The sequence below is a fragment of the Aplosporella prunicola genome (genome assembly GCF_010093885.1).
Source record: "Aplosporella prunicola CBS 121167 unplaced genomic scaffold K452scaffold_26, whole genome shotgun sequence".
Taxonomy (NCBI): domain Eukaryota; kingdom Fungi; phylum Ascomycota; class Dothideomycetes; order Botryosphaeriales; family Aplosporellaceae; genus Aplosporella; species Aplosporella prunicola.
The window spans coordinates 19,074-44,127 of NW_022983554.1; the positions used below are offsets into that span (position 1 = coordinate 19,074).

The window sequence follows — 25,054 nt, forward strand, 5'->3', positions numbered from 1 at the left end:
GTTTCTCCACTGCAGATCTCCAAGAATGTGGCACAACATCCGGAAGCCATCATAGGAAGATGGTTCGTATGACTATCCCCCCACGAATCGTTTGTCCAATTCCCGCCCGACAGATGGGACACGCAGCAGGTAGGGCAGGAGCCGTCACCCAGCTCGAGGAGGCGTATGTGCCCAACCCCGGCGCTTGCAGGTTCCATTGCTCCTCTTCCCTGGGGTTTGTTGGGACGCTGGAGGTTCTCCAAGTGCTGTCCCAGTTGGGCAACGGCTTGCAGCCGCCGATTGTCTTTGTGTGGTGGCCGCGGTCGGCGGTGGGTCTTCTGAAGACATGACGGTCCGGGTGGACGAAGGCGGAGGGCGGGCTAGTCAAGCATTTGTCCAACGAAGGGGCTGCCGACGCTCTGCTTGAGAAACACCCCAAGCCGATGAGCAGTGCGGTGAAACAGCGAAATGACTGCAAAAAGTATATTGTGATGGTTTCGGCAAGCTCTGCATGCCGGGATAAGACGTCGTCGTTGCAGTCGGCATTGCTTTGCCCACGAAGTCTGCGACTCAGACCAGAGAGCCAGCCGCTGATTTATGGAGTGTAAAAGCGTCAGTTGGTCCCCACTGGCCAGCATGGCATGCGTGTGGTCGACCGTGTATAAAGAAAATGGAGGATTTATTTTGAGAACTGAGATTTCTCTGACCACCTGGTCTCGACCCGTTCATCGAACCCCCGAGGAGCATGGGCCGTTCCTTGTTCATTGGGTATTTACTGGAGGCATCTAATATAGGATAATGCATAATGTCTTTCGCTTTCATAAACAAAGAATCCGTTCTCTCACATCCGTTGTTCCGTGGCGATGTTTGATGCGCAAGTCTCTGCAGTATGTACGTACGTCTCGTGTCTTCCAGCATTTTCCATGTTGGTTCGTAAAAATGTCGACAGGAGCAAACCTCATAAGATTGGGAGAACAAGAAACAAGGTAATGACTCGATATTCGGATGAAACAGTATAACAAACATGGAGTAAAACAAGATAAACTGCCCTGGCTACCACGAAACCTAAGCAGCGGCAGCCTAGCGCCAAATAACCGACAGGAAAGACAAGTCCAGGGTCCGTTCTATTTCCTTTATAATCTTCAGCTCCAGCTCCACATCTTGCCAAGAACCCGACGTCCACCCAATTTGCAGACTCTTAAGCGTGGATGCATGCGCGTGGAGAAAGTCGAAGAGAGCTTCCAAAGTCCAGTCATCACAGTCCTCCTGCATATTCTGGAGCGAAATCTTCAACTTGCGTAGATGCAAGATTGGTCGAGCCGTGAGGTCGCGGAGCTGCTTTCTCATGACATGCAGACTCAGAGGCAGACGGAGCGAGAGCGTCGAGAGGCGCGGGAAAATGTGTAGATAGTCGCAGAGTCTGGGATCGTCGTCGCAGCAGTCGATGTCGCAGGATGATGCCATCTCCAGGAACGTGACGTTGGGGAGCGGTGATGGCGGCAGGACCACGAACGGAGCTATGTTGGCCGCGAAATAGTTGTAAAGAAAGCTGACGGCTGTGGGAAGAACGAGGGTCTTGAGAATCGAGGGCGCCGAACCCAGTGCCCCGTAAAAGCAGATTAGAGCCGCACGTTGCCGCAAACGGCGACTGTCTTCCATGTAAAAATTCGTAGGGGTTGGTGAGAGAGTAGCTCGGGAGTCCATAGAAGCGGCGGGCGGACAAGAGCGTGTTGCCTAACCATTGTCCAACGAAGATCGCTTCCAAGCGTGTCAGGTTCCTCAGGACATCTGAGAGCTGAGCAGTAATCTTGTCCGGGCCAGACTGCACGCATGTCTCGCAGTCACAGCGATCGCTGACGTTTCCACGTGGATCGTTGTAGTTTGTGGGACAGAAGCCTAGGCTATAGATGTCGTCGGACAGGGTAAGGACGCGCATCATCGGCCCAAAGCGGCTTTGCGCGAAGTGCGAGAGGTGTTCGAGCCGCTTCATGCCGAATGTCGTGTTGGTTATAACTTTGGCGAAGTGAGGCTCCGACATGTGCTGGAATGTGACCGAGACAAGCCGGAAACTCATGATGTCTTTGACCGCACTCGCTGTGAGGTGAGAGGCGCAGGGCTTTCGGCCTTCGACGTCGTCCTCGAACTCCCATGGCTTGCCGTACCTGCAGAGTGATCCGCAAATATTGTTTAGAAGCTCTATTAGAAGGCGTTCCATGTTGACGTTGTGAAATCTGCGGAACATGGTGCGACCTTGGTGAGTGTAGGACAGTGGATCGAAAAATGAGTGAGATGTAGCGACGTTCCTGTTCCAAAAGACTTGGAGGGGCGTGGATGTGACGTTTAAAGAGTGTGGTGGGCAGACTGTGAGGGATGTTTGGTCGGTGAGGGATGGGTAGCAGACGGTGTGCGAGAAATATTTGTTAGCTGTTGGGGTGACAGCCCTTATAGCCAAAGTACGGCCGTGCTGATCATTGGAATTTGCCCAATGCCTAACATGATTCCCCCTTTAACTGACACATTTAACTCTTAAGAGCCACCAAACCGCGGCCATAATGCGATTCTTGTGCCTGTCTCGATGAAGAACTCAAGCCACACCTGGACCGTTTTTGGGGCCCTGGAGGCCCAGACATGCTTCCAGTAGGGACAGGCGGCGCTTATGTACTGCCTCCAAACAATGTTTGTAACGGCAAAGAATAATTCAAGCAGCCAAACACAATATTCACGTGTGCAATGAACGTGATGCTGCAGATGAAATAGCAAACGAGCTTCCAGGTTTCTATCTATTAAGGGCAATCTATCAAAGCACTTGATCGCTGCAAGAGCTATGCCGGAGAGAAACACCAAGTCCCGCCCACCCGACCTAAACTTCATCAACCATAATGCCCAAATCAGCCAGCGCCGTAACCCCATATCGAAGATCCTCCTGCCCACTAAAAGTCCCAAACCAACAACAACTATTTCGGAGCAGGCTTGTAAGGAAGGCAATCGTTGATCTCGCCCTCCGTGATGATCGGGACCCATTTCTTGACACTCGGGCGGCATTCCACGTTCTTGTTCTCCTTCCCGCCGTAGTAGAAGTCCACGCGCTTCGCCGCAGGCGCCTGCGTCATTTTCTTAGCATGGTTGGGCGACTTGTCCTTCAACCCGGCCTCAAGAAGCGAGACAGGGAAGCAGATGCGCAGTTCGTCAAGGGAGAGTTCCTTCGTGATGGACGGGAGGATGTTGACCCAGTCCTGGGACTTGTACTCCATCTCGAGGATGAGCAGGCGGAGAGACTTGGCGTGAGCCTTGAGCGGTGGCAGCAGGTGCAGGAACCAGTCCTCGACCGCGAACTTGTGCGTGATGTAGCTGAGACAGAGCTTCACGTTGCGAAGCTTCGGGAATGGGTTCTTGAAGAAACCGCGGAGTCCCTTCTGGAGCTCGGATGGGTAGAGCGCGCCTACCAGCAGCAAGGTCTCCAAGCCCCTCATGGTAGAAACATAGTTGAAGAGGCGGGGGTCGCTGAAGACGTGCTTCTCATCCTCGTCGCCCTGGTCGACGAAGCCGATCTCGAGGTGGCGCACGTTCGCCAAAGAGAGGTTGACTCTCGGGATAGGGAAGTGCGGAGCCGGGTAGATGTTGGTCATCTCGCCGACACGGAGGAAGTAAAGATGCGGCGCGACAACGTCCAGCGCGGCTTGGAAGATGTTCAGGAAGAACACCCTCGACTGGAGTTCCTTTGAGCACCCGTCGCCAAACCAAGAAGAGATAGTATCGTCTAAGTACAGCCTCTGATGTGTCTTGTAGTCTCTCCAAGAACCAAGGTCGACATGCTTGAGGTTCTCGAATGGGTATAGGATCCCCACAAGGAAGGCAATGCTTTCGCTCCATTCGGATGCGTAGCCATGATGATCAAGGCCCCAGTGCCGGATGTCTTCCCAGAGCTGGCATTCGGCGAGGTACTCGAAGTCTCTGTCCTTGAATTCTTTTCGGATCTCAATACCGTCCTTTTCTGCTTCTTCGAATGCGCCGTAATAAGGTAGAGTGGGGTTGAAGCGGAGGGTGTGGATGTACGGGGTAAGCGTGAGGTCCTTACCCATCTCGCGCAGGGTGATGATGTCGTCGGCTATCAGCATGAAGCTGGTGTTGGTGATCACCTTCGCGAAGTACCGTTGACCGACAAGTCTCAGCCTATTGGAGACGGCGCGCAGGCTTCTGATGTCGTTGCAGGATCGGTAAGTAAGGTCGCCATCTGGTGTGACCTTTTCGTCGCAAATCTCAACGAGCTCATCGTAGATGAAGCAGAGAAGCTCGTTGGGCAGACGGAAGAGGTTGGATTGTTGATCGACGCTGTAGTCCGACATCGTAGCAGTAGTATCGAGTTATTTGCCCAAGGTGGAAGACGTGGTTGAAGGTGGTAGAGGCAGAGCGTGGCAGTATGTTGAATTTCTTTGCTTTGGGTTGCGGAAGATGGTACGGAAATTGGAGGCAGAGCGCATCAGAAGGAAACAAATAGGTGGCCCTCGGCTAGTTTGGCTCTGTTTAACAGAGAAATGGTTAGGCCTACGTCATTGACGTATTGTTAGAATTTCAAATTATAGCACTGCAATGCTTTCACACAGCGCCGGAACAAGCCGCCTATTGAGTGAATGTTCGGGTGCCTGTCAGATTGTGCGACTGCAAAGGAATTTTAACCTGCCTTTGAAAGTGAATGGCTCTTTCGATATCTTTTTGTGCCTTTATCTAGCTGCACTTTGATGACTGTTAGCGAGTTTTGGCATCTGATGGATTTTATGAGTGGTTTATCATGGCTCCCTTACAACTACGGTTGCATCGTAAGCATATATTTTGGAATGCGTGGTGCATAAGTTGATGCAAGAAACGAGAAATGAATCTCCGTATCTGATTTTTTGGTTTTCCGAACGAGTGGCTGTCCGTGGTTCTTATAACTGTGGGCGAATACCCTGCTGTCTAGACATCTGCATCAATGATGCGGTGGCCAAGCGGACTCACAGCATCATCAGCAATCTGGTGAACTATAAATTGCTCCAAACACAGTGCTGCGGCTTCTCCGGAATCTGGAAAAAACCTTTTTAACTATACTTCTTATCTCTCTACATCTGCGGCCCCTTCCAAACGAAAAGCTCGACATTATTCGGGTCATTCCACAATCTGTACGTCTCGCTTGTCCCCATACGTCTGGGATAGTACAAAGCATAGATGTTGACTGCGTATTGCCCAACATTCCATTGTGCAATGAACTGCCAGCTATTTGAAAAGTTACACCGAACCCAGCTGTGCTTGTTGGACTCCAAGAACAGCTCGTCAGCCACGAACCCAAAATGATCAAAGATTCTGAAGAACCGATACTCAGTGTGGTGAGCATCCAGGCGGATATGCTTGCGCGTGTTCGGTTGCTGGCCGAGGGTCCTGACGAAGAGAAGCTCATCTAGTTGCATCCAACCAACGGGGTACCCGACATGTACTTCGAGGAGGTTTTCGTATGGGCCCGATTCTGAGGTTGCTTTGCGCTGCGTATATGTGCCACAGATCTCCCAGTCCTTTTTGGCACGCCATGATTTGAAAGAGAGAGAGTCTTTCCAGGTTCGGGAACTGGGCGTTGTGCCGCTCCAAGATTTCGTTGGCGGTTCCTTCAACGAGCAGGTATGCGTCGCTAATCCATATGTCTAATTCCTTCAAGGTCGGAATGTGCAGAAGGTCCTGTTGGCTACCGTCTGCTCCGTTTACCAAAAGAGTCATCTTGGTCAACAAGGGCTTCGTAAGGACCAGAGCCTCGTTAACAACAAGTGACGCCCGTGCTCCTTCCCACCACGTCTCTTTGAGACGCGGACTGCTTATCCCTTCAAAATGATGCCAATGTAGGCCCCATTGTGGAATGTTGCACTTCCGCAGCCACGCTTTGTCCCCTGTCGCAAGGCCAAAAAGGGGATCCGCAACCTCGTCCAAGACCTCAATAGACTCCAAATTGGGGAGATTTTCCAAAACGCGACAAATCATCGTCGTCATCCTATCGGGCCCTACCCATGTTGTTTCCAAGCACATCTTGTCAAAGGCTTCGATGAGGTCCAGAGTATGGTCAATGGTGCGTCCGGGAGAGGTATAGTAGGGGCTTTGGGGGTCGCAGAGCTCGTAGAAGGTGCTAAATGGGAGCACACGTGCTGGTAAAGCGCTCTAGAGCCGGAGACATCTGATATGCTTGGCGACTTGCGGCTGTTGAGCGAGGTGTTGTAGAATTTCCAGGTGCGCGGGTATCAAGTGGAAGACTTTTCTGACGACAAGACTACTGAAGTGATCGCCGGCCGCAGCACAAAAACCCTTGCAAACGAGCCTGATGGCGAAAAAGTCGAGCTGGGAACGGTACATGAGCCTCCTCTCACCTGTCGTGTGGTCGTACTCGAAGAGGTCGTCCATGACAAGGTCGAACAGCTCATAAGGAAGATTGAGAGCCATGCCGGGCAGAGAGGTGAGGGCGAAACCCTCGCAAGAAGCCAAAGGAACATGTAGTGGATATGGGGGGGTGAGATAGTGAGAGAGGCGGATATAGGGCGGCAGTGTTGTTGCGTTGGCACATGTACTCTTGCCAAATTAGGTTTAGCGGGAAACGGTTGACCGACACCACCCTTCGCTCCGCTTATCGCAGCAGGCCCGGCCTTCAAGGGTTCTTTACTTCGAGGCTATATAGAAAAAGCCAGTGCATTTTGATTTTGGAAAGATTGGAATGAAGCCAGGGACACTTCCCCCAGCCTTTATAAAAACGAAATATCATGCTACCCCCTCTAGGTTCAATACTGCATCTGCTACAGGGATATTGCATTTTTTATTTAACCTTGGAATAAAAGAAATGAAATAAACGAAGAATCAACCTATCTGTGAGGGAGTGCTGCCTTTTATCTCGCAGGCGACAGTGTTTGCCAACAAAGAAAATAATGCATGTGAGGAACGTCCTTGTCTGGCGTTTGATATTCGCTGTTTGCTATTCATCTGCAGCGAAATGTCGCAGAAGCACGTAGAAGCGCAGCAAAGAGAAGGCGGTATCTACAAACATCTAAGAAAAGGACAGTGCGGACACGGGGAGCGCTTTCGAGTGACTGTTTATACACTCTCACGGCAAAAATGAGGAATCCTTTTAACCGAATAGGAATTCGAATACAGGATACAAAGCCGAGTACATCTACAACACTCTGAACACATTCATGTAAATGGCATGGTGGTCTAGAGCAAGGCCAAACCACTTTTATACACTACAATCTCTAAAAAAGCGAAAGAGACTTACTTTAGAAAACCCTCTCCGCTCCCCCTTCCGCGGCTGCGCAGTCCTTCGAAAGGGACGACATATAGAACAACACCCCCACTACACCCCCCACCCAACTCCTCTCTTCCCTCCCCTTCCCTCTCCTTCCCCACCGCCGCAGCCACCATCCTCGCCGCCCTCGCCAATGGTAGCGCACCATTGCTCGCAGAACCGGACTGATAGCAGTGAGGCCGCCACGCCGCGGCACGACGGGGTGCGCAGGAGGAGGCGCCGTGTAGCGTGCGCGCGAAAGTCTTGCTCACCGCGCCAGGTGGGTTCAGCGGCAGCGGAAGTTATATCGGGGCGGGCCGATCCGCCGGACGGCGGGATGCTGTGGTTTTAGAAAGTATGTGTGTGTGTGTGTGTGTGTGTGTGTGTGTGTGTGTGTGTGTGTGACTATCTGCATATGTTGTTGGGTTGGTGTGAGGGCGAAAAAGGATTTGCTCTGCATGGCATTGGATTCGTGAGTCCGTTCGACGGCCTTGCCTTCCTGCGAATAGAAAGCTGGCAAAGCCAGTCGTCCTTTTCACCAGCACCTTAACTCACCCATAAAATTCTCAAGCACAAATCCCCCTCCCCTCCACCCTCCTCATGACCCCACCCTCGTAGAACCGAATAGTTTCTTCCGCAGCCCGAGCACCCGCTTCAGCCATCCTCGCGCCGTCGCCGCCGCTGTCGCCCGTCGCCGGGAGGCGCTCGCCGCTCGAGTAGACGCGAGAGGCGGGCGCGAGCGTACCCGCGCTCGCCGCAAGCTGCAGCCTCTGCTACGGCACGCGCCCGTACCCGACTCGCTGCCCGTCGCCGCCGTCTTGCGCGAGCACCGCGCCGTCGAGCGCCTGTTTGTGCCGCCGCGGGAGGAGCTGGGCGGGGTGGGCGCCGAGGCGGCGCGGCTACTGTACTGGTGCAGTGGTGCCGCGAGCGCGGGGGGTGCGAGGGTGGTGTGTTTGTGTGCTCGCTGCGCGGCGCGTGTGCGCTGCAAGACAGCTGATGCGAGGGAGGCGGTGACAGCGTCGGGCTCGGGGGCAGGGTTAGTGGACTGTGTAGGCTGCGCACGCTTGTCTGGCTGCTTTGAAGTCTTGAGACTGAGAGTGGAGAGTTGGGGCGCTGCCGCTGCTCTTGTTGGAGGAGGGGGCGAGGGCGTGTGGCGGCGGGTTTGTGTTGCCTGAGGGTTACTCTTGTGTGGTCGACGAGGAACGGTCGGCTGGGGCGCGGGAGCTTGTCTCAGATCTGTTTGAGCGGCTTATGACGTGCCTAGATGGTTTGCGGGGTGGTAGAGTCGTTGGTGAAACTTTGTCGGGTTGTGTGAGGAACGGTCTTGGGCATACCTTTGTTTGCAACGTGGCTTTGCGCGCTTCAAGTCTGGTTTTATGGGTATTCGTTTTGTGCTGGTTTTAGTACGCTGCTGTTTGCCACGTTGACCTGAGATTGGTGGAGTGTGTTGGACGTGCGCTGCCGACTGAGTACCACCTCAATTTGAGCCGGGAGTGGTAAACAAAGCTTCTTGCAAAGCAGTTGGATTAACCTAAAAGTCGTTGTAGTTTGGACATTTTTGTGTTCCCAAAAAGCATCTACTCAAAAACAAGCACTTTACCAGACATTCGCCAAATGCCATCCCCGCTGTGACAATATCCACTCGAGCTCTGGCTCTCAAGTAGAGGTCTGCAAAATTAGGCAAAGTGCGTCTCAGTGTCCCAAACCCGCGGCCGCCCGAGTTGCTAACCAACGCCCAAGCTCCTCAATTGTAGATCTAGACAACCGCTCAATCTTCCCAGAAGCTGCCTATCTGTAATGTTATCAGCACAGCTTTCTGAACTTGAATTGAAGGTACTTACCACAAGTCGATACGATCCGGGATCCAAGTAGGGAGGCCATGCCCACCAACACGACCGGTCCAAAGTTCGTAATCTCCAGCCGCACACCTGATATATATGCGCTCAGCCGGGTGTTCGTCCGGCGTAAACGCCATTTTCCGCCGAAAAGTATCAAAGAACCGCTGGGGAATGCACGGCTCGGAAGATTCTTCAATATACAACCTCTGCAGGTTGTGAGGGTTGAAGATGAACCACGGATGGTCGATGAGGTTGGTGGTGAAGTCCTCGACGCTCTTGATGCTGTCGAAGGGCACGTTCATGCGCAGCTCCTTGATCGTGTCTTCGAGGTAGAAGGGCTTGCACTCGATGCCGAGTGTTGGGAATACCGCCTCTTCCCACTGCTCCTTCTGGTACATCGTGCTGATCTCGGCGACCAGTTTGCCCGCCGCGGACTTGTTGTAGATGATCTCCATCTTGTAACCGTCCGTTCTCATCTTTCCAGGGTACAGCCTACGGAATGTTTGCAGGGCTGGAAGCGCCTCCTCGATATACTGAAGCCTCTTGTCGAGAGGGAGAGGGTATTCCCAGAGAGGACAGACCTCCTCAATCACCAGAGTCGTCACCGTTGTGGATTGTGGAACGCTGTAAGGTGGGAATTGAGAGTGAGATGGGAAGTAAGGTTCTATGAGATCGTATCTGAGGACGAGCATCTTCGGTCCGCGGTGCATGAGAGACATGGCGGAGGTGAGGAACTTCTTGATATCGTGTTGGTTGTCACTGATGGCCTGGGTGAGCTGCCCCGTATTCCGCTGCGCCACAACGGCAAGTCGACGTGCATAGCGTCGACGAAATGATCCACTTCCAAGTAAGTCGAAGAAGACCATGGGGAGTACGTGAATGTTCTCGAGTGACGTGAATAGAGGAAGAATGCGTGCCAGGTCGCGGGCATCACCGTTGTCATTGCGGTAGGCTTTGTTTCGCTCGCAGAGGGCCTGGAAGTCGAGGATAGCTTGGTTGCTACCCTTTTTCCTTTCATAGAGATCTGTACTTCCCAGGATTGTCCTGGCGACTAGTGTCTCGTTGGACCTGCTGAAGAACGTGCCAGAGAAGCGCAGCGAGCGGATTTTGGTAACCCACAGTTCATTCGTGGCGATTTTCTCAAGGATGCCCATGTCCGTAGGTGTGAGGGCGAACGACCGATTGCTGATTACGCGGACGAAGGACACGATGCCAGCCCGGTGGAAAGTGCGGTTGACAAGGCGCATCATGAGGATCGTCTTCACGGATTCTTCGGTCAGAGCGGGGTCATCTCTGAGTGGTCCGTCAAACTCCTCGGCCTGCTTGAAGATGATGTAGTAGATGTCGAAGGGAAGGCTTTCCATTGTCGCGGCCTTGAGTGGTTGTAGTTGATTTGCGGTGCAGCAGTCGAAGCCCTGTTTGGCAAGGGTGAAGGAAGCAATGATGTGCGGGCCAAAGGCCGGGCTCTGTGTAGCGGAAGGTTGTCAGTGGCGATGATGGAGTGAGAGGAAGACGGAAGTGGGCAGGCAGGAAGGACTGTCAAGAAGATCGGTTATGCCCGGCGAAAGGTGCGGCGCAAGTCGGCTTGGCTTGGCACGGGGACTCCGCTTCCCACGACAAACGCTCTGAATGTCCGAAAGCGGTGAAGGAACCACGCACCTTATATTTAACACACAGTTGGGCTTTTCCCTGCGCATGTGCCCCTGCGAGAGGATTTATATTCCTCTAAAAGCGCTTGGTTTGTCCGCCTCGTAGGTACAGAGACAAAGCTGTCTGTGCTTCCGGCAGCAGGCGTTAACCGCACAGCCTGGCATGCAGGAATGCAGTGACCGTGTAAGCAAAGAATGGGCAGACTCAATTTGGCTACATGAAATGGCCATGCGAGCACCACCGCAAGATTCATATACGGTTAATTCTGTATGAACGCCTCCCCTACGATCGCGTAGTATATATACAGGGGGGCAATCAAACTTACTCCTATAGCCTAAGAGTTAGTCTACTAGTTAAGCCAGCTCGGTCATCGGCCTAGGCAAACATTTACAAACGACTATCTACGGAGTTGGAGTTCAAGTAATCTCATCAAGTGACACGAAGAAGGCCATGTGGAGGATTGTAAATTCAAGTACCAAGAGCAAGCCTACAGCATCATCAAGCCGAAAGATCCAAGCCTATCTACAACAACTGCAATCCTCACAACACATGTCAGCTGGAAGCGAAGCTCAAGGCACACCAAGCAGTGCAAGAGCGCGCACACCACCGCCAGCCAAGTCCATCTCCGAGCGAAAAATCCTAGACAGCAGCCATAAAGACATGCCCTCTACCTGCAGCTCGGGGTCGGCCAGAGGGCCAGTGACAAAATGCTACGCAGATTCTCGCCAGCGAACAGCTGATCCGCTACTCGGGTCAGACAATTACGCTTTGTGGCTCTGTAGTAGCAGCATGTTTCATCGGAGCCAAGGCCCACATGCGTGTAGCGCAAGGCTCCTTAGACTGATCTTTTCGAATCATCATCCCCGCCTGTAAATCCAACCCCACAGCTAGTAAGTCTAAAAGGGGAGGGGGACTTACCTGGAATCCGCCCGCCCGCCCGCCGCGTGGGTGGTGGAGTGGAGCCAGTGTCGGTGTGTCTGGTGGGAGAGAAGGCCGAGATGGTAGGACGAGCTGATGGACAAGCCTCGTTGCTGAAAGCCGGAAGAGAGGCAAGATATGTCGACGAAGGAAGTCCTTGACGCGCTGGAACGCGGGTCCGAAAACAAAAGCTCTGAGAAGCGACGGCGCGTCCAAGTCGCAACAAAGCAGCGGCAGGCCGCAGAGCGAAGGCGCTTTGAAGAGCAAGGAACAAACAAGTTGTTAGAGAACAAAAGTACAAGATGCGACAAGGTGGCAACGAAAGACAAGCAAGGCGGCGCGTCGACGGTCGAGTGTAAGAGTGTGAAGGAGAAAGGAGAGAGAAGGGCGCGCGCGCGTAGACTTTGTTGACACCTCCTTCCACGTTAGTCCCGTTTTGGGTGCGCAACTGCCCATCACTAACGTTCCGCGCCTGCTAGCCCTACCGACTCTGGGCGCGCAGGCCTGCTAACGCGTCGACAGGCCTCCTGGAGCGCTGAAGGCCCTGCTGAGGCCCTTGAAGCCGCCTGGGGCCTGGCTGACAGCTCACTGAGCAGTGCAAGATGCGTGCAACTTTCCCATGCTCGACTAGTGTTCGCAGCGAATTCGTCCATTCATGCTGATGCAGAACAGCCTGCCATTTACCTAGGTCATTGCCGGCTGCTCGAAGCACTGCTCGCCGCTCCCTGTCGCTGCCACTGACAACCCAGACCTGAAGCATTGACAGCAACTCACACGTCCCTCGAGGCATAGCTGTTCAGCTCCAGCGGCTTTTACATCCTCTCTCTACAACAGAAGCAATACTCGCACTCCGGCTAAATCTCCTTTCATATCTACTAAGCACGGCGACTTTTGTATCACTGCCCACCCGAAACAGCCCAAGAAGCGGCCTCTTTGTGCATGTCTTGTCCACGGACGAAAGCGGCTTTTATTTATCAGCCTGAGCCGATACATTTTCGTTGCAAAGCCATTGCACGGCATTTGAGCTGCAATCACAATGGCAAAGAATATTTTCCAGGACGCTCACTGATCACTGACTTCTTACAGACTGATTCAGACTGCTCCTCGCCGGCTTACCTACAATGCCCACGGCTGTACCTCCCCATAGGGCCCCTCCGGGTCACGGATGTCCCGCATGCTGAGGGTTGAAAAGTTACTTCCCCCTCCTACCCTCCAAGCTGTCCAACCGCTTCCAACCATCGACACGTCTTGCCTCAACGGCCTCGTCCTCCTCTCAAACTCTTCCACACTACCTTAGGCAGTAGCACCGCATAGACAGCCATTTTAAGCTTCACAACAGGAAAGGACAATACACCGAGGGCGTGCGCGCTTGCGACACCCCATTATATCCCAGTGCAAGGCATTTCGACCGAAAGACACACAAAAGGCACACCTACGACCCCACCAACCGGCAAGATGCAAATTCTAAATGCGGCGCTTAGTCACATTTCAAAAACCCTCAGCAGCATGCAGCCCAGGCCGAGGTCTCAAAATTCTTGAGCGTGTACGGTGTGGCTATTTTTCCTGGATATTCGACCTGTTACTTGCCCAGGCTACGAAGCCATATGCAGAGAGATTGTTGACGACATGCCCGGAAGCTAGCTGAGACAGATTTCTCTTTCGCAATCTGTCATTTTCAGCCGAAGTTCATCGTTGAGTATCTCCTTCGGGGGAAGCTGGAACAATATCAAGCCGGGTCGCCGGCCAGTGGCATTGTCATAAAGTCCAGCAGGATGCAAAACCACAGACCACTCATTGACAACACATGCCTCCTCCCCTTCTCCTTGAGCGATATCTGAATCACCAATTTCTGTCTCTCTGACTTCTCCCAGACACACCAATTAATCCCAGTATTTTCAACGACTCCAGCACGATTTCGGCCGATAGGCTCCCTTCCATCCTACCACCACACCCTCCGCCCGGCGCCTTCCTACGTGTCCTCCCACAGGCCCTACCGTACACGAGCCCCGCGAAATAAACCCCCTCGGCACTGTTCCCAACCCTGCTTACCTAACAAAGCCACCAAGCACCGCCGCCCTTCGTCCGCCCAAGCGCGCGCGCTTGCTGCACGTTATACGGGCACGAACAGCCGCAGCGCAAGGAGGCTTCTCCTGCATCACCTTTTCCACTTTCTGCGCTGCCCCTCGGGCCCATCTTCGCCGTCTCAAGCAGCTGCGCCAAACCCGCCGAGCCCGTCGCGCCGGTTGCGGGTGCCGCGACGGCTCTGTCCGCATACAGACAACAGCTCCTTCATTAGCTTGTCTTGCGCATTTGGCGCTCGTGGCCTCGACTTCCGAGAAGGAATGTGCTTGCTGTGCTTACTTGCGCATGCGTTGATCGCGTGCGGTGGCTGTGTGCGCTGGTCGCGTGCTCTGAAGCAAGTTGTGCGGGGAAATTTCGAGACTTGAGAGTCAGGTGGACAAGCTTCGTATACTATTCCAGAATATATTCGTGGGCAAGAAGGATTACTGGGAGGATGAGTGTCTGTTTACTTCAGGAAGCAATGCTTCCAAAGGGTAGTTTGCATAGAATGCACAGCAAGTCGGTCTGAAATTGTACCATTCTTCTATATTATAATTGTCGACGGTCACGAAAGTTTCCTCAAGATTGCTTCCGCCTTGCATGTGATTCTGGTCACAGGTGAGCGTCACGTGGCATGCAGAGAAAGCAGAGGCAAACAGGCAATCGTTTCTCTGTGTAGCAAACAGTTTAGAGGACTATAAAAGGCCGTCAGACACCCCGTCACTGAACCAGCAAGTCAATCCGATATATCACACTCACGCGCCTGTGAGAAGAAGGTTCTCTTTTCCATCAGATTCTGTCTTTCGTAAGAGAACATTTTATAGAAGGTTCGAAAGCTTTGGCGATGTCTTTGCCTTTGTCTCAGCTGCAGCCAGCCGCAGCTCTCGAGTGACCGACGCCATTATAAACCCTCGACTGCGAACACGGCCGGTAGGATGCCGACACATCGTCCTCGACGACTGTATATACCAAACCCAAGATGGCCATAGGACACAACCGCCGCAACAGAAGGGCCAAGACCAGCCGCCAGGCTCCAGCCACGACGAACTCCACCCTCAGTCTCACGGCAGGAAGCCAACTCGCCTGCGACTCCAATGGCCACAGCCATCAAATTCCTCAGTCCTCACGTTGCGGACAACCATGGGGTTGTTCCATATCCTGATCGCGCTTGTGGTGATCGCGTTCAAAGTCACAGCCTCACAGACAAAGGTCAAATGCTCGAGTTCGTTGTCGCATACTCTATCATTTTTGCTGTCGTCCCTGTCTCTGGCTTCTATTATATAGGCAACGAAACTTGTCGCAGAATCGACCGTTGCATTCCCCTTTCTCTATATGCGAAGTTCAGCCCCTTAAAACTTTATAGCAAACTGGACAACTACGACATGTATATAATCCCGGAGCGATCTGAGCAACTGATCAAGGCTCACATTATCGAGCACCTCTCAGCGCCAGGGTACCCAGCACAGCGATATCCGGACGAGACGTGAGAGGCTGGCTCCGGAGCTTCTCTGCCTGCGACAAACACCGCGATAATACCGTCGGCCCCGTCCCCAGAGTATGTAGCGGCTCGGGCCGCTATGCGGATGGTATATTCACACAACGTGAATCTCGGCTTTAGGGTATAACTAGGCCGAAATAGGAAAGTATTCACTAACGGCTCAGCAGCACCCACAACATTTGAACAGCAGCCACTTTGCAGACTCGGCCTCACCCAACCTCACCGCCAGGAACACAGTTGCTGCGAAAGCCAACCTAGCCGACTGCGACACTGTTGTTCTTGCCGCATGTCGTGTCGTGTTTGAGCGCTCCCAGCCCACGATTCCGGTTGCAATGAGGCCGTTCTTCCCCGGCACGTCCTTCTACAACCACACGCGCTGGACCCCCGACACACACATCTCGTTCCAGGCTTCCAGCCCTCGCGCCTACGCACAACCATGGCCTACAGCAGCAATAGAACCAGTAAACGGCGTTCTACGCAGACGTCAACCGCCGCTACCGTTACCGCGCCCACAAGGCGCAGTACCTCAGCGTGCCAGAGCGGCTGACAAAATTCGTATTACCAACGTTAGTGCTCAGCAGCTCCGACCACAGCAGTAGTACGTAACTCCAGCCCCCTAATTCAACCCTACACAAGCTGACATGTCTCAACAGCAGCTCTATACAAACCTATATCATCATAGCTCCGAGCCCTCTACCTTCGAAGACGCCATTGTTCTCGCTCCCGAAAACTCTCGAGCGACCTTCTCAATCCTACCTGAGGCACTCATTGCGACCATAAGGATCGCTTTATACCTTTCCATAACCATCTCCTGAACATGCAGCCGCTTATGCCCGTGAACCTCTACGAGTACATCATACATGGCGTACGTGGTTCACAACCTATACGGCTTGGTGATGACGTGCGCGGAGGCCCGAGTGGTCGAGAGGCTCATGAAAAGACGCCTGCCGCTACAAGCGGGGGCTACTTCTAAGATAAAACAAGACGCTACGCCTATTCTTGGATATGTATATGCTAATAATGATTGTCTTCCATTCATCGCTGCTTAATAGTGACGTCTCCTTCTTCCAACCGATGCTGGTGTTGATCCTCAAACACCTAAAACATACCAAACTAGGACTAAGCCTGTGGAGAGGGCATTCCTGCTTTGAAATTGTGTACGGAGCTGACTGGTGTTGTAGGGAAATGCCGTCGCGGATGTAACGATCGCGTTCTTTCCATTGGGGCTAAATGCGCGAGCTTCGAAAATGCCCTTATACTGTTCTACAAGTCTTCCTTGGATGGCTCGGGTCTGGAGATGCAACCTTTCAGTACGGACAAGCTTTGCTAATTATTTGATAGGTATTACATTCATATAAAAAGACAAACAAAAACCGGCCATTTGGCTCGACAAAACCACGTTTCGCAAACAGCGGCTTCAAAATTATAAAATTTCCGCGCTTTTCGAATGATCGCAAGATGGAGTGGGTCTATGGGGCGACAAAGATGTAATAATACACACCTGAAACGAAATCTCCAGTGCCTTGCGACAAAGAAGCTGAAAAACTAAATCAATCCGTGGAGCTCGGAGACCTTTCTCTTGTTCCAGTCTCATTGCTCTTGCTTCGTTGGCCACTCTCTGCGCATGAATAAAGAAAATCCAGCCGATAGGAAAATGTTGCGGCTCTTCTCCACCATTCCGTTGGACAAAGCAGCAGGTTTTGGAAATCCGGTCCTTATATTCTAGCACCGACGGTCTGGCTTGCCCGACAATCACAAAGACTCAGCTCCCGATGGCGGCATATGCAGGGCCTTCATCTCTGCCTGCAATGTTTTTCCATCCTTTCCCTGTTGAGTTGGGGCCGCACGTGCTTTCAACTGGAGGAATTCAGATCTTCGTGTCGGAGTGCCGTGAAGGTAGAGAGGCCGTAGGAAATACCTATCCCCGACGGCGTTGTCATTTACCAAGCAGGCTGACATTATCATCCACATGCAAATGCAGTACTGTCTCTTGCTAAGAAGGAAATGATGGCGGTTTCCTTCCCGGACCTCGGTGCAAGTTGTAACTTGTCGCTCTCCCTTCGGCTTATGCACCACTATTTCGCACGTATTCAACTGTATTCAACTGCAATGTCTGGGACAAAGCACAAGAGGAAAGAAATACCGCTACCAAAGGATCTGGCGCTTGCACAATGATAGTCCATGTACTGGATCGGAAAATTGAAAGCAACAAGCTCTCCTGCAAACGAGAAGCCAACTCCCAACAAGTCTTACAACTGAACCACAACAGATTCAGCCCATCACCGCCGCCTTTCCTCCGCTGTCCAGCACCGCATCCATCCCTCCCTCCACCTCGGCGCAACCTCGGTCCTCCCAAAAATGCTCGCCACAGCCATCACAAACCGCCCCCTCTCTCCTCCATTCCCCTCAAGAAGTACAAAGACAGAACCACCAGCACCGCCCTCACAACCCCCAACCAAACCCTCCCCTCTCGTCCCGCTCATTTCTATCCATCCTCCTACCTACCCCTCTCACCAATATCCGCCATCCGCACAAGCACGCGCACCAAGCCCTTCTCGCCTACGCACCGGACGGCAGCGCCTCGCGCCCCGTGCGCCGCCTGGCGCGCGCACCAGCCCACCGCACACGCACGAGCGGCAGACAAATTTCTCGGCCGACCGCACGACTTATTGAAAAGGGGTGAAAATTACTACATCGACGGCGCGGTGGCTGAGTGGTTATAGCGATAGACTAGAAATCTATTTCCTTCGGGAGCGCAGGTTCGAGTCCTGCCCGCGTCGACGCATTAGTTTGTTCTCCTGTAGAGGGGATTCTTCTTTTGCTTCGTGTTCTCTCACCCCCGCCACCCGTTCCTAGGGTGGGTAGCAAAAGAAATCTTTTCACAAATTTCTTTTCTCTTTTCTTCCAACACTGGGAAAGAAAGCGCAGTATGTTAGAGGCGCAAGTGAACGCCAAACCCATCAACAGGCTTCACGGCTGGCTGGTTGGCGCAATGGTAGCGCGTGCCCCTCCTAAGGGCAAGGTTGCGGGTTCGGTAAGCTGCTTCTGTGTTCGATTCGTTTGGGGAGCAAGTTTCTAACAATAGTGTAGAGTCCCGTGCTGGTCGCTGAATTGTGAAGTGTTCTTTTTTGTCTTTTTCTTTTTCTTTTTCTTTTTCTTTTTTTTTTTTTTTTTGGTTCTGCTTTTTGGTTTTTGATTTTTGGGGGGTTGGTGCGTGTGGATGGGTGGAGGCGGGAGGATGGTTTTCTGTCAGCCAGGATCACTCCGATAACTCTCGTTTTTTCAGCCTTATTACAGTCAGTTGTTACACTACAGCCTTACCCCTTACACCACACGTTTATCCACTGCAAGGGAATAAGGATCTTAAAGAGAAAACGTGTTCGTTTAGATAGCAGCATATATACCTCCATAGGTAGTAGTAATTTAGGGGGACAAGCGGCGTCCAATTCCTCGCGCCCAGCTTCACATTTTCTTTTTCTTTTTCTCTCTTTGTGTGTGTGGTTGTGGATGGGATTTTGTTTTTTAGGAGCAGCTTTGTGTATGCGGCTAACTTTCAACTGCGAGATAATTAGGTGAGGGTTAGGGAGGACAGATCAGATGGATGTTTCCTGGTATGACGGGTTGGTAGAGGAACACTTTCCATTGCGGTCTGTGAGAGGTATCGAATGCTCGGCCGCTTAAAAACTGAAAGAGACGTATAATCCAGCCATAAAACTCAGCACGAAAGCATCATGCATAACATTAAGGTCCCCCTTCCCTTATTTTCCCTGCCCGCGCGAACTACTTCGAATGTTCTCCTATCCGTGAAAAGAGCCAGGCGGCTTAGTTCCTCCGCGGATATTCTGCATGCGATTTGCGGTGCTGGAAAGGTTGTAGTACGTGGTTGAAAGTATACACCACATGCCTAGCAATACTGATGGAAGAATGAAGTCAATTTCGCGCCGAATTTTGGTGGGAGAAAAGGTGAGGGAAGAGGCGCTTCACATACGATCTTGCTGGGTTGTGTAAGTGTAGAACAATAGGAGTGCGTTTCCAGATCTATAGGCAAACATATCAGCGCAGCGGCGCTTAAAACGTTGACTGGAAAAGCGCTGGTGGTGGAAGTACCTGTGACAGACAGGAAGTGCGAAGCGTGCTCACGTGCGGCGACGAGAGCCGTGCGACGAGATCCGGTATGAAGGAAATGCGCGAGAAGCTGCGGCCGGCCGGTGCAGCCGTTGCTGTCGGCGGCGACGGGGCGGCCTGGGACGTCATTGTCGTGTCTTTGGAGATGGAGCGGGGTGGTGAGGATCTGGGTCGGGTTTGGGTTGGGTGGACCGGGGGTCCGTCTGAGTGTGGGTGTGTGTGGCCGCGGCTGGCTTGATGGTGGTGCGCCGCTGGTGGTGCTGTCGGTTGGAGGTAGTGTGGTCTTGTCTTAAGATATATCGTCGTGTGCGCGCTCGTTGGTGGCGATGCTCTCTACTTGCAGCTTCCTTGTGAGACGGTCTTGCCATCGCGCGTCCTGTGTGGCTGGTCAGTGGTGTGCGTAGTGTGGCTGCGCGGCCCTACTGCTGAAGGTCTGATAGTATAAGCATTGTCCTGGGCAAGGACCCGTCGTGTACTCGACTTACTGGAAGTTCCGGACGCCGACTACTCCTGGGACAAGTCGGAAGCGTATACGGTACATGTGGGCATGGAAGTGCGTGTCGAGAGCTTGGGGCACCGGAGGTATGAACGTTCGCTGCGTCAGCATGGCCGAGCCAGTTGCGGCCTCACTGCGTGTCAGTGTCAGTGTCAGTGAAGCTAGTGGTGTGAGCAGGTGATCAGGCTGGTCTAAAGGACTCTTATTGCGCGTACGGCAATCGTAGTGGACTCTTCTGCGCTGTAACGGATGGTCGGGAGCGGGATGAAGTGCTGGGGATGAGCTGCTGTTCGATCTTGGGTACTGAGAGCGGCTCCACTGCTTGGAAAGCTGGACTTAGGACGCGTTCTAAGCACGTCGAGACCTGATACCCTGCGCCGCAGGTCAGCGTCGCTTTGTATCCCCAGATCCTCGCAGCAGGGCCGGCATCAACACGCCCACCACGCGTCCAAGGCACCACAACACCAACCGAGCAGCCAGCCAAACCAGTACCTAAAACCCAACCAGCAGCAGCATCAGCAGCAATAGCAGCAGCGTCTTCCTCGCAGTCCCAGACAAGCCAGGAACAACAATGAAAAGCGAAAAGCAAAAAGCGCGTTCGCGTCAGCCCGAAGCAGTGCAAATACGAGCGACACTGTGGCGCCAGCGCGGATTGGGAAAAACCCAGCCCGTCCAGCACCGAGTCCCAAAAACCAGTTGATCTCACACGGCCCGTGGGCCGCCTGACAACCATTACGTTGTAAGAGAACTTACTGCATTTAGATCTTAGCCAAAAGGCAAAAGAGAGCTGGAGAAAAAAGGAGAGAAGGAGGGTGGGGGAGGCGGTTTATATAGACGGCGGGAGCTGGGCAAAACGGTCCGTGCGTGCGCGATGAGTGCTAAGCGAGGGGGGTGACGTCAGTGAGGAAGGTCAGGGAAGGTTCTGGAGCGTTGGTTGTGCGGCGCGGGATGTTGGGGGCGCTTTGAGCTGCTGCTGTGGCTTTGGGGCATGATATACATGCATATGAGTATATTATTCACCTCTTTAGGTCAAGGAAGGGGATATACAAGCTTAGCAGTCGGTACTTCTGTCTGTGGAAATGCTCTTTAGTCTTGTCGTCTTGGTCTTACAGGGTAAATCACTCTACGAGCACGATATGGCGCATACAGGGCGCGGCTTCATGGCAGGAGGAAACACTGATGGCGGAACTGTTTGAGGATCGAGAGTTCCTTTCAAATGTATAGTCAGAAGCAGTATCTCGACCTGTCAGCAAGATCCTTAAATGGCATGCTCCCTAACATGCCTAGTGGCTCAGCAGGCAGCTCCGGTTCTGGCAATCCTCGACATTTTTTGATTCGAACACTCCCGGCTCAAGCATCGAGACAAACACAACAATCAAGCTTTTACATCTTCACCTCTTTTGTTCCGTGCTGGCTGTAATGCCTACGCTTTATCGTCCCCCAAGGTCAACTATCTGCTTTAGATTTTCCCTAACCGCGCGCCCCTTGGGCCTTTTTGGCCCCCTCCGAATTAGTAGTAGCTACATCCGCCGCTGGCGCCTTTCCCCTATCTCCCATCGCGAGCGCGCCGTCCCGCCTTGCCGGCGCACTGTACTGCGCGTATGCGCGTGTGCGTGAGTATGTGGGTGGGTGAGTGCGTGTGTGTGTGGATGTGCGCGTGTGGGTGCGGGCGTGTGCAGGTGTGGGCGTGTGCTTGTTCGTGTGTGTATGCCGTGCAGGATACCGACTGCGTGAGAGGGCGCTGGTTGTGCTGGCTGGTAGACGGCTGCGTGGTTTAGGTGCTTGCTGACGAGGGCGGAGATATCTGAGACGTCTTGTTGCTAGCGCGGGTAATATGCAGTACAGAACCGTGTCCGCTGATTCCTGAGTATGGCAGAACCATTGACCAGGCCGAACAGCTCATACTCATCGAGAATAGCTAAGTAACCAACGAAGACCACTCCATGACGATTCATACTCCCCCTCGGATTGGAAAGATCATGGTTCCAATCCAAGGAGGGAGTATAAACCGTCATGCAGGGGACTTCGTTGGTCACCGGGCTGTCCTTGACGAGCATAAGCTGTTCAGCCTAGTCAATAGCATCTTCGCCATCTCATTGATCAGGAACGTCTTCTCGTCCGGGGACTAGTGCAGACGATCCGGGCGGGTGTTCTCGAGGCGCTTGCGGATGCGGAACTGCTTGCGCCACTTGTTTAAGACCGTGATCTGAGCCTGGTTGGTCTAGTCCGAGGGAGGGGTATGAATGGTCATCCGACGCTCTTCACCGTTGACCAAGCTGTCCTCAATAAGCATCAGGCGTTCGGCCTGATCAATAGTGCGGTCATCCTCAAGCTTCATGTAGCGGCCCACGGCCGAGAAGCTGTACGCCATCTCGGACTTTCCCGTGAGCGGGAAGTGAGCGCACCTCGGGACAGTGACCTCGCAGCTTAACGGCCTGCGAAAAAGACGCAATATTAATTAGATGTCCGACCGAGCCCTGCGCCCGCCAGCCGTTCCAAAGGTGGATCGTCTGGATATTGGGCAGTAGGACCGAAGTACGGGTTGGTGGAGCCGCCGGGGGAACCAGTGGAGCCGGTGATGTGTGTCGAGTATCTAGTGTTCCTTGAAACTTGTCAGTGGCTGTATAAAATATGGGAGGTTATGACAGCTTACCTCCTCGACGGTGCAAACGTTGAAGAGGATTGCAAGCGCTCGGATTGCAGGAGAAGGTAGCCAAGCAGGTGGTTGTTTGCGCGATCTTGACCATCTGTCTCTTCACCGGCAGACGCGCGCCTTGAGTTTCTCTGGGCTGGACGACAGCAATGTTGCCGCATCCGAGAGAGCAAGCGTTGAAGTTGCCTCGCCGAAAGCAGGCTAAAAGCCTGACATGAAATTGTTGTTGCATGTTCGGTGTTGCGGCGAAAATGATGTTTTGCTTGTCGAGGGCAATCCGAAAGGTTCTTGTTTTAGAGTGAAGTCGCGGATGAAGGACGAAGAAGGCTCGTTCTTTCCTTTGCGTCCGAAGAGCTGGCGCAAGTAGCCGACCGCAGCGAGGACATGGCAAGTTGTGCCCTGCGGTGCAGCCTGATCCAGTGCGGCGAAAATGGGATGGACGGTCAATGCGGGTCAAGCAAGCGCCGGATGAAGAGGATGAAGAGCGGTTGATGTGTCGGAGAGAGAGCTTCAGAATGACGTAAGAAGGTGGTGGGTGTCGGTTACGTTGTTGATTTGGGAAGCAAGCGACCGGAGGTGGAGGTCTGCTGCGTTGTGGCGTTTGAGCTTGAGACTCAGGCAGGCCGCAGGCAGTCGGAAGTAACAGGGAAGAGCGACGGTGGGAAGGTCGCGGCCGCGGTTGTTTGTCCGTGACGGGCTTGGTGAGCTGTGTGCGGTCACTGTGAGATGCGCGTACGGTGAGCTCGAGACGGCTTAAGGAGCCCTTGACGTGGAGACAGCTCAGCACAAAGAGGGAGAAGGGGGGAGAAGGTTTGAAGAGCGTCGCAGGACAGGTGTGGAGGTTAAGGCAGCTGTGTTGCCATCTTGAAGCAGGCGGCCGGAGTGACGGGGAGAAGTGGCGGAAGGAAGGTCGTGGCTGCTGTTGTTTGTGGACGGCAGGCAGCAGGCTTGTGACCCGTGAGCTGGTCTCGTGACTCGACCCGGTGGCAGCACCCTCTGCCGTCACCGTAAGCGCATGCGTTTGTTGGCCGGAGCGGTGTGAGTGCGCGCGTGATGCAGTGAGTCAGTGACAGCAGGGAGAGGAAGGGGCGTCGGGCAAGAGAGTGAAGGCCTGCCGTGCGGAGGGCAACAAGACAAGCAACAGACAAGAATGAGCTGTGTAGACGCGGATGAAACGCCGTGTTGGGGGTATAGCAAAGGGACAAGCTAAGGGTTGTCGCCATGGCTGGCTCCTGGACAGTCCCTGCCGCGCAAAAGTTTTGGCAGCAGTTCCCTTGTCCGGGCAGCTTCTTGCCCGCCGCGCGGTCTTGGTTCTTCGCACACAAGTTGATCCGCGTGTATGATAATGATAATTAAGATTTTAAAGCTCTCTTCTTCGAGGGGAATCTCTACTAAAGCATACTGATATATTTCTACGATTGAAGCATACGCGAATATCTGTACTGTGTTTTTATTTACTCACCCCGATTTCTTCATCTTTTTTACACCTAATGTTGGGTTGAATGGTTGAAACCGTGCGAGTGAAGAGAGAACGCGGCTTGATTGTAAATGAGTGGCTGGCAGCGAGCTTTATATACATGAAGAGGCAGAGCAGTCATGTGCTCGCTAGTAGAAAGTAGCAGGGGATAGCAGGGTGTTGAAACAACGAAAAAGTAAAGTGAATATAGAGGATAATGCATGAAGAAACATGGCCTGATAGTCCAACACCTAATGTTAATTTATTAGACACCAGGCCGAAGCAAGACGAAGCACAGCCTACTAAACCCCCCTTCAACTAACGCTCTTATATTTAACCTGTCAGTCTCGAGGATATATGTCCCTAAATAACCCCCTTCTCCTTTTAAACCCGCCTACATTCTTTTTCCTCTACCCTCTCAACTAGCCAACAATCTATAGCCATATAACCTAGTCTCCCCCTACACGCTTCCATTCTTTTTGGGAAACGCCTCAAGTACTCAGCCAAGAAAGAACTCCCTACTAAATATGTTACACATACTACCCTATGCAGCCCCCCCGCCCTCTTGTGTTCCTCGCAGCTTATCCCGCCATACCTCTCTATCCCTAGGAAAGCTTTCCTTTCCGTGCCTTTCCCGAGCGACATACGAGTGTAAAACGTCTTCGTTTTCGATTATGATTTTGGTTTCCGGGTCTGCTCGGAGTGGGGCGTGGTAACAGAGAAGTTCAGGCTGCGAAAAGGAGAGTTTCTGAGAGGAATTATACAGCGAAGAAGACATAGATGATTCGGACGTAGTAGGACTCGAGTATTTAGGCAGTAGCACTTCATTATTACCTACCTATCTAAGGGTCTCTTCCTTCTTGATTGTGCTATCCGATTTTGCAGAGGTCCCGTTCCGCCGTAGGGACGAGGGCTACGGTAGCCGCGGTTGTTGTAGTGATTGAAGTTGTTGTGGGGAAACCCGATTCCGCCATGGCTGCCATAGTGATTGTAGTTGTTAGGGGGGAACCCGAATCCGCTGTTGTGGTCCATTGTGAATTGTGATTTTGTTGGTACGTTTGGCAAAAATCGAGTGGAAGTGAACAGGCTGTGATTCTC

At 52.9% G+C, this 25,054-nt stretch overlaps 6 protein-coding genes, 1 non-coding gene and 1 pseudogene across 8 annotated transcripts; 3 read left to right on the plus strand and 5 right to left on the minus strand.

The window, feature by feature from the left end:
* Window positions 1-1,059: 1,059 nt before the first annotated feature.
* Window positions 1,060-2,221, minus strand: K452DRAFT_301551 (uncharacterized protein; the record flags this gene model as incomplete). The annotated part of the gene is made up of 2 exons (XM_033542456.1): window positions 1,060-1,627; window positions 1,701-2,221. 2 exons carry the CDS (start codon window positions 2,219-2,221, stop codon window positions 1,060-1,062), a joined length of 1,089 nt encoding a protein of 362 aa, XP_033393534.1.
* A 712-nt stretch (window positions 2,222-2,933) lies between these two features.
* On the minus strand, window positions 2,934-4,322 carry K452DRAFT_311958 (uncharacterized protein; the record flags this gene model as incomplete). Its single annotated transcript, XM_033543482.1, has 1 exon — window positions 2,934-4,322. One exon carries the CDS (start codon window positions 4,320-4,322, stop codon window positions 2,934-2,936), a length of 1,389 nt encoding a protein of 462 aa, XP_033393535.1.
* A 750-nt stretch (window positions 4,323-5,072) lies between these two features.
* On the minus strand, window positions 5,073-6,429 carry K452DRAFT_311959 (uncharacterized protein; the record flags this gene model as incomplete). The annotated part of the gene is made up of 3 exons (XM_033543483.1): window positions 5,073-5,632; window positions 5,691-6,137; window positions 6,165-6,429. The coding sequence occupies 3 exons, from the start codon at window positions 6,427-6,429 to the stop codon at window positions 5,073-5,075; spliced, it is 1,272 nt and encodes a 423-aa protein (XP_033393536.1).
* Window positions 6,430-8,738: 2,309 nt separating this feature from the next.
* On the minus strand, window positions 8,739-11,002 carry K452DRAFT_311960 (uncharacterized protein; the record flags this gene model as incomplete). The annotated part of the gene is made up of 5 exons (XM_033543484.1): window positions 8,739-8,792; window positions 8,862-8,929; window positions 8,991-9,049; window positions 9,103-10,565; window positions 10,775-11,002. 5 exons carry the CDS (start codon window positions 11,000-11,002, stop codon window positions 8,739-8,741), a joined length of 1,872 nt encoding a protein of 623 aa, XP_033393537.1.
* A 3,820-nt stretch (window positions 11,003-14,822) lies between these two features.
* Window positions 14,823-16,041, plus strand: K452DRAFT_311961 (uncharacterized protein; the record flags this gene model as incomplete). The annotated part of the gene is made up of 4 exons (XM_033543485.1): window positions 14,823-15,211; window positions 15,232-15,283; window positions 15,394-15,824; window positions 15,909-16,041. The coding sequence occupies 4 exons, from the start codon at window positions 14,823-14,825 to the stop codon at window positions 16,039-16,041; spliced, it is 1,005 nt and encodes a 334-aa protein (XP_033393538.1).
* A 275-nt stretch (window positions 16,042-16,316) lies between these two features.
* On the minus strand, window positions 16,317-16,820 carry K452DRAFT_311962 (uncharacterized protein; the record flags this gene model as incomplete). Its single annotated transcript, XM_033543486.1, has 3 exons — window positions 16,317-16,552; window positions 16,575-16,695; window positions 16,728-16,820. The coding sequence occupies 3 exons, from the start codon at window positions 16,818-16,820 to the stop codon at window positions 16,317-16,319; spliced, it is 450 nt and encodes a 149-aa protein (XP_033393539.1).
* A 1,105-nt stretch (window positions 16,821-17,925) lies between these two features.
* On the plus strand, window positions 17,926-18,006 carry K452DRAFT_t128. Its single transcript has one exon. It is a non-coding gene; the product is annotated as a tRNA-Ser (tRNA).
* A 198-nt stretch (window positions 18,007-18,204) lies between these two features.
* K452DRAFT_t129 lies at window positions 18,205-18,277 on the plus strand (annotated as a pseudogene). Its single transcript has one exon. The product of its transcript is annotated as a tRNA-OTHER (tRNA).
* Window positions 18,278-25,054: the final 6,777 nt, after the last annotated feature.